At 51.1% G+C, this 8,282-nt stretch overlaps 1 protein-coding gene across 1 annotated transcript in view; it reads right to left on the minus strand.

The window, feature by feature from the left end:
* Window positions 1–153: 153 nt before the first annotated feature.
* Window positions 154–8,282, minus strand: part of LOC135235042 (period circadian protein homolog 3-like) — a 26,880-nt gene continuing 18,751 nt past the window's right edge. Inside the window, exons 16-21 of the mRNA XM_064300241.1 lie at window positions 7,299–7,527; window positions 6,331–7,021; window positions 5,512–5,692; window positions 4,251–4,446; window positions 3,767–3,917; window positions 154–2,938 (exon numbers count right to left, since the gene is read on the minus strand). Of these exons, the coding sequence (XP_064156311.1) occupies window positions 2,834–2,938; window positions 3,767–3,917; window positions 4,251–4,446; window positions 5,512–5,692; window positions 6,331–7,021; window positions 7,299–7,527 (1,553 nt within the window). The 3' untranslated portion in view covers window positions 154–2,833. The remainder of the gene's footprint in view (window positions 2,939–3,766; window positions 3,918–4,250; window positions 4,447–5,511; window positions 5,693–6,330; window positions 7,022–7,298; window positions 7,528–8,282) is intronic.

The following is an 8,282-nucleotide window of genomic DNA, read 5'->3' on the forward strand; positions in this document are numbered from 1 at the left end:
GGACGGTGTTAAAGAGGTGTGTTTGTGTAAAAACAACAGAGCGATAAACTCATATGTCGTCAAGACCTCCGTTGTGTCTGTTGATTAATCTGAGCAAGAACAGCAAACGAGAAGAAAAAGCAGGTGCAAAAGAACTCAGCAGACACTCAGCGCTGAAAGGAGAAACAGTTTTGTCTTTATTCGGATGTTTGACGGCATCACTTTCTGAAACTCTTTCTGAACAGACGGCCGTACGGCTCTTAACACACTGCTAGTCGTGGTTATTCTTTTTCCCTTTGTAAAAAAAAAAAAAAAAAGGCCATCGTGTACAGGTACTACAGTAGCACTGTGACTCCCACGGCAGTGTTCAGTGTTCAGTGATCAGTGTTCAGTGTCCAGGTGTTCAGGTTTCCAGCAGACAGGGGTGGATCATTCTCCAGGAACTCTACCTATGTCTGATGACGTACACGTCCACTTTAAGATTTACAAAACTCCTTCAGCACAATTACAAGACATAAAAAAATACTTAGAAAATGATGACAGAAATCCTCCGTCATTAAAGATGTAGTATAATACACAGTAATGCAGTTTATTGTGACTGTGAGGGACAAACGGAACTCCTGGAGGGCCGCAGTGTCTGCAGGTAAATGTGACGACTCAGTGAAGAAATTATTATTATTATTATTTTTTTTTTAAATCGGTATTTTGGAGAGTCATCGGACTGGCGACGAACAGCACACTGCAGCCTCAGGCCTGATGTGGTTCCCCAAGCATCACTCTATAACCACTCATAACAGCTCATAACCACTTATAACCACTCCATAACCACAAACTACACAAACTGCCCCATAATGCTTCAGCTGCCTGTTTGCTGACTGAAAGGGGCCGTGGTTAACAGTGATGGTGTTTTGCGTTAGAAGCTGCGAGATCTCAGGGGGAGGAGAGGACAACCTCTCCCTACTGACCACAGAGGAGGAGAGGAGAGGAGCAACACGAACGGAGTATCAGCCCTGCAACAGCTGCATTAGCTTCAGCAGTCAGGAAACACAACACAACGATAACTGGGATTTATGAGAAAACATTTGTGAACGGAAAGCTGGTTTTTGGTTCTGAGGAAGCTCTGTACGGTCACTAGGGGGCGTTTAACAGGAAAGAGCAAAAAAAGAAAAAAAAAAGAAAATATTGAATTCGCTGGACTATGGCCCGTTTCCACAGGAAACCATAACTATAACCGTAAAACGATAAACAATGTCCAAATTCAAATGAAAGCAAGTTTGTATATTTAACATTAAATACTCAACAAATATCTCAAAATAAGTTTGAAAGAATTCAGCTATATGATAACATTGGACATTGTTTGGATCACTCTCAGAGCAATCTTCAATAAACATCTGGACAATCTGGACTGGCCGTTCTCGCGATAAGAATGCGCGTGGACTGACCGAGGTGCACAACAACAGTGTGGACACCAGCAGGGGATTTATATTCATCGTCGTTACCAGTGGAAACAGGCCCTTACTGTTAGGCTCAATATTAAAAACTGCCCCTTCCCCCCCTCCCCAAAAAGGACAATCCAATACTGGCCAACAGGCTTTCCATCAGACCAAAAATAAATACACAACATAAAAAGCCAAAAAAATAATAATAACGGCTATATTTATAGTCAACATGTGAACTGTACAGGATTATGAAGCGGTCTGTGTGAGCACATATCAGACCAGCAGAGCTCGGGGGAAACGTACACAGGAAAGACCAACGGGGGTGTGAGGTTCTCTCTACCTGAGGGGAGGTTCCCCCGAAACGAGCACACACAGGTCCTACCCCCCCCCCCCCCTTTCCACTGCGCCCCAAAAGAGAAAACATGACCTCTGAGGAGACATTTTTAGGGTTTTTCTTCTTCTGTAACCACCGTCTCCATAGTGACTGGAAAAACGGTCTTGCTCTCTAGAGCAACGGGTGCCCGATATGTACATATGAACAGCGGCCACAGTCAATACCAGCGTACCGCACACAGAACCTGCGTACCGCACACAGAACCTGCGACCGCACACAGCACCTGCGTACCGCACACAGAACCTGCGACCGCACACAGAACCTGCATACCGCACACAACTGTTCTCGTCGTTATGCTATTTTACAACACCTGCGTATCGCAAAACTAACCGGGCCTCCCTCTACACACCGGACGGGTCCCAGCTGCGGCCCGTGGGTGAGGTCATCACCACGCACAGGTGTAGGAGAGCAGCTCACCTGAGCCCACGCCCGCCTGGCCCAGATTCAGCCGGGCTCAGAGGAGACGAGGACGCGCACGCAGGTCAGGGGTCTCAGCCGAACGCTGAAAAGCCGCTGACTGACCCAGACGCAGCGCAGCGGGAGAGCGGCCGACTGAGAGCAGGAGACGGGGGTTTACACGGTTAAATAAAAACGTGACGCACGTCATCCGGGCAGGACAGAGCTCCGCCTCCTGAGGCCAAACAGTGGCTCGGCAGAGACAAGGGGGGGAAGGAGAAAATAAAATAAAATAAAATAAAACAAAATAAAAAGAAGCCTAACCAGGCCTCCGTAGTCTCTTCAGGGAGGAAGCTGATCCTGTTTGGACCCAGGCCTTTCTTCCTGTTTACGTTCCATTGTTTTTTGTGTGTAAACTTCACGGGGTGAAGCCCCGCCCTCTGTACAGGTCACATGGTGTGACGGGTCCCACAGGCCCACAGGGCAAGAACTGAAGGTCCGAGTCTCCCACTTGGTTCTGGCCCCTCCTCCCTCCTTCCTTCCCATTGGCCGATGTGGGTGGGAGTGGCTCTTAAGTCCCCGTAGCCCCACCCCTTCGTGGGGAGGTTAAGTGGTGTGTGAAGTGTCAGGTGTCGGGGCTGGGGTCCTGTGGGGGGTGGTCCTGGGGGCAGGGCGTGGCAGAAATGGGAGGGGCTGGGGAGTTTGCGTCAGGCATGCAGGTCACACAGCCCTGCAAAGAGTAATGAGCACATTGAGACACTTACACCAGCTCCTGTGACACACTGCACACTGTGTACTGCACACTACACACTGCACACAGCACACTACACCCTGCTGACTGCACACTGTGTACTGCACACTACACACTGCACACAGCATACTCTAATGCTATTGAGCACAATGGATTAGCAGCTAAAAGCACACTGTAGTAGGCAGGTGTGTGTGCATGTCTGTATGTTTGGGTACCTGTGTGTATATCTTTGTGCTTTTGGGGTACCTGTGTGTATATATCTGAGGTTTTGGGGTACCTGTGCGTATATATCTGTGTTTTTGGGGTACCTGTGTGTATATGTGTGTTTCTGGGGTACCTGTGTGTATATATCTGGGTTTTGGGGTACCTCGTGTATATATCTGTTTGGGTACCTGGTATATCTGGGTTTTTGGGTACCTGTGTGTATATATCTGGTTTGGGTACCTGTGGTATATTCTGGTTTTGGGTACCTGTGTGTATATATCTGTGTTTTTGGGGTACCTGTGTGTATATATCTGGGTTTTTGGGGGTACCTGCGTGTATATATCTGTGTTTTTGGGGTACCTGTGTGTATATATCTGTGTTTTTGGGGTACCTGCGTGTATATATCTGGGTTTTTGGGGTACCTGTGTGTATATATCTGGGTTTTGGGGTACCTGTGTGTATATATCTGGTTTTGGTACCTGTGTGTATATATCTGGGTTTTTGGGGTACCTGTGTGTATATATCTGGGTTTTTGGGATACCTGTGTGTATATATCTAGGTTTTTGGGGTACCTGTGTATATATATCTGGGTTTTTGGGGTACCTGTGTGTTGATCTCCTCTGGCAGGCCGTGCTCTTTCATCCAGGGGTGCACCTCCGCCAGCTCCTCCTTCTGCGCCTCCGTGAAGACGGGCTGCAGGGGGGCCAGGAGGAGCAGCCTCTCCCGGTCCTCCTTCAGAACCTGGGCCTGGTCCCTAAAAACAGGGGTACACTTTAATACCAGGGCCTGGACCCTCACAATGCGTACATTCTGTAGTAGACTTTTACACCTTTCATACCATAGATTTCACCTCAGAGCCTAGATTATTAGTTTTCGCTTTTAATTTCCAAAGCTCAGAGAAACAGCTGATGACCTTAAAAACACAAAAACTGATTCATATTTAATATCCATTTGTGTGGAAATTTGAGAGGTGATGAAATAAATGTTGCAGTCTTGAACTGGAAGACTGGCACCCCTACGACCTTTACGGTTTGAGTATGGAGGAAGCTGATAGGCTGTGGGCGGGGAGGTGGGTGTGGCACCGTACCTTGGGCTGATCTGATAGGTCATCATCACAGGCTCCGGCGTGTGCTGTATCAGGCTCCACAGCGAGTTCTCCACGCACCGCTTAAAATTGGCCCGGTCCTCGGCCGCCTGCTCGCCCTGAGGCTGCCCCCTGCTGGCCGGGGGAGAGGTGTGCGAGGAGTCGCTGGAGGCGAAGTACAGGCTGCTGTCCCCGCTGCCTGTAAGGGGGAGGGGCAAAAGCAGGAAACGTAAGACAACATGATACGGGATTGGTGGAGACAGGAAAGATGATGAAAACGGAGTGCCCTTATCAAAACGACCAGTGGCAGTGCAGGACCGAGGGGTACATTATGAGGTTAGCAGTACAGGTGCTGCTGATTATGCTACATTACATAATGATAACAGAGGTTAGCGGTACTGGTTTTGCTGATAATGCTATATTACATGACGCTAGCAGAGGTTAGCGGTACCTGTGTTGCTGATAATGCTATATTACACTATGCTAGCAGAGGTTAGCGGTACCTGTGTTGCTGATAATGCTATATTACACTATGCTAGCAGAGGTTAGCGGTACAGGTGTTGCTGATAATGCTACATTACACTATGCTAGCAGAGGCTAGCGGTATCTGTGTTGCTGATAATGCTATATTACACTATGCTAGCAGAGGTTAGCAGTATCTGTGTTGCTGATAATGCTATATTACACTATGCTAACAGAGGTTAGCGGTACCGGTGTTGCTGATAATGCTATATTACACTATGCTAGCAGAGGTTAGCGGTACGTGTGTTGCTGATAATGCTATATTACACTATGCTAGCAAGGCTAGCGTACTGTGTTGCTGATAATGCTATATTACACTATGCTAGCAGAGGCTAGCGGTACAGGTGTTGCTGATAATGCTATATTACACTATGCTAGCAGAGGTTAGCGGTACAGGTGTTGCTGATAATGCTACATTACACTATGCTAGCAGAGGCTAGCGGTACAGGTGTTGCTGATAATGCTATATTACACTATGCTAGCAGAGGTTAGCGGTACCGTGTTGCTGATAATGCTATATACACCATGCTTAGCAAGGTTAGCGGTACAGGTGTTGCTATAATGCTATATTACACTATGCTAGCAGAGGTAGCGGTACGTGTTGCTGATAATGCTCAGCATGACCAGCAGCAGAGGCTCAGCGTTACGTGTGCTGATATGCTTTCACCTGCTAGCAGAGGCTAGCGGTACCTGTGTTGCTGATAGTGCTATATTACACTATGCTATCAGAGGTTAGCGGTACCTGTGTTGCTGGTGGAGGTGCCGTTGGACCCCGAGCCGAGCGACCCGCCGAACTCCCCGGAGCCGCTGCCCGAGACGTTGGAGCCGGTCCTGGAGTGGGCGTCCTCCTGGAGCAGCAGGTCCAGCACCTCGCTGGAGGTAGACCGGTTGTCATGGTTACCAGAATCGCTCAGACCTTCCTCCTGACGGGGGGGGGCGGAGTCACAAATTAGCCAATCACAAACCAGCACAAGCTCAGAAGTAGATGAAGTGATAGTACTTTTTTAATTTACATGACGAAAAGCTTTTCAATTTAGCATAATATTAGCATCAAGAGCACCATTTAAAGAGTTTTGAGCACGTAATGGCCTATATTCAAGAAAAATCTGTCCATAACACAAAATTACACGCCAACCTCAAGCATTACAGCTTGTTTGTCACAAAGTTTGGCGAAACTTTAAGTGACAGCGAAACTAACAAAATTGTGTAGTTGTTAAGTCCAAGTTATGAACAAATGTTGATTGAATTTCGGCCAAAATCTCACTTCAAAAAAACTCTACCCTGAATCTAAGACCCTGAATCCAAATCCGGCCCTGGTTTTCTTTCCCCCAGGTAGTTAACTGAACGGTTATTGCTCTTGATTGGCCAGACTGTCTTCACACCTGACTCCCAGGTAAAGGGAAGGTGGAAAGCCAGCAGCTCTTGGACCTCAAGGGCCATGACTTGAGGAACAGGAGTTGGGGCTGATGAGGTTTGCACTAAAGATCTAGAATGCTACAGACTGCTCTGTTCTGGAGTTTGGAACTGGATTATCCTTGATTTGCACTCGGTGCTCGCTCACCTCCTTTCGCTGGGCCTCCTCCTGGCTCTCCGCGTCTCCCTCGGGCCGCTGGGGCTGGGCGGGTTTGGGCAGCTCCTCCTGCAGGAGGTTCAGCTGCAGCGGGGAGCTGGACCTCGAGCTGGAGAAGAGCTGAGAGGGCGGGTCCAGAGCGCCGGGGGAGGGGGAGGGGGTGGGCGGGACGGGGGTGGGCGGGGCCTGGGGCACAAGGGCGGGGCCAGGGAACGCAGGGAAGGGGGAGGAGCCAAAGGGAGAGGGGTTGAAGGGAGGGAGGAAGAAGGGAGGGGTGGGGCCCAGAGGACACGCCCCTTGCGCGTAGGTGGGGTAGGAGGGGAAGTTCGGCAGGACCATAGCCATGACGGGCGCCACGTACGGCCCCACCCCCCCCGGGGTAGGCAGCACACCGGGTGCGCTGGGGGGGCACGAGAAGCCCTGATAGGGCAGGGGGCCCGGGTAGAGGGGGGCGCTAGGCACCCCGAGGACCTGCTGGTAGGGCGAGACCAAGCCCACCGCGGAGGACTGGGAGGGGGCCCCGTTCTGGCACGGGGAGGGGGCCACGCAGTGCCCCTCGGGGGGGGAGGCGTAGCTGTCTGAGGACCACTGCTCCCGACGCCGCTTGGCCTTCAGCTCGCGGACCCTGGTCTTCCTCCGTGCAGCTCCGCCCACTTCCTGCTCGCCATGGTTACCTGAGGGCCGGGGGAGAAAGACAGGGAAACGGGCTGTTTGCAAAGAAGCAGAATAAAGAGCAGAAGAAACTGGACAGCAGGCTCCGGGCTTCTATTTAAAAGGTAGATTTACATTAACTACGTGCAAGTATTATGAATAGATTTGAAAAAGTCTACCACGCTGCTGGGAGGGGCCACAGTGGGCGGGGCTAAACGCAGACCTGGGAGTGGGCGGGGCTTACCGCGCTGCTGGGAGGGGCCAGAGTGGGCGGGGCTAAACGCAGACCGGGGAGTGGGCGGGGCTTACCGCGCTGCTGGGAGGGGCCAGGGCTGCTGTCCCGCTGCAGGTAGGACCGGTACGGGCCCTGCAGGATGCGGTGACGGAACCGGCCCACGTACTCCTGCTCCTCCTTCTGCGTGTGCGCCGACAGCACCTCCTTCGTCAGCCCCAGCGGGCTGGGCTGTGGGCGGGGCTGCAGGGGGGTGGGGTCAGCATGCTCGCTGCCCATTGGTGCATCCTCTAGCGCTGTCACTTCTGTAAAGAAATTGGAGAGTTATAATCCCCAAATGCCCAACCCAGTGTGTGTGTGTGTGTGTGTAAGCGTGTGTATGAGTGTGTGTGAGTGTGTGTGTGTGTGTGAGTGTGCGTATAAGTGTGTGAGCGTGTGTATTACATTACATTACATTACATTGTATGAGTGTGTGTGTGTGTGAGTGTGCGTATAAGTGTGTGTGTGTGTGTGTGTGTGTGTGTGTGTGTGTGTGTGTGTGTGTGTGTGTGTGTGAGTGTGCGTATAAGTGTGTGTGTGTGTGTGTGTGTGTGAGTGTGTGTGTATGTGTGTGTGTGTGTACGGTGACCTCTCGCCTTGATTACTGCAACTCTCTCCTTGCAAACCTGCCAGCTTGTGCCATACAGCCACTACAGATGATTCAGAATGCCGCTGCCCGACTCATCTACAACCTCCCCAAATTCTCCCACGTCACTCCTCTGCTGCGATCACTTCACTGGCTACCGGTCGCTGCCAGGATCCGATTCAAAGCCCTGACCCCTGCCTACACTGCCGCCAACAGGACAGCCCCCATCTACTTGCAGGACATGACTCAATTCTATGTGCCTGCTCGACCACTCCGCTCTGCGGCAGCAGGGCGTCTTGTAACCCCTCCCACCCGCCCAAAGGGATCACAGAGCTTCTCCACCCTAGCTCCCCAGTGGTGGAACGAACTCCCCGTCCCTCTCCGAACCTCCCCCTCACTATCCATCTTCCGCCCTTCCCCCTTTTTCCTGTCACT

The sequence above is a fragment of the Anguilla rostrata genome, chromosome 11 (assembly GCF_018555375.3).
Source record: "Anguilla rostrata isolate EN2019 chromosome 11, ASM1855537v3, whole genome shotgun sequence".
Taxonomy (NCBI): domain Eukaryota; kingdom Metazoa; phylum Chordata; class Actinopteri; order Anguilliformes; family Anguillidae; genus Anguilla; species Anguilla rostrata.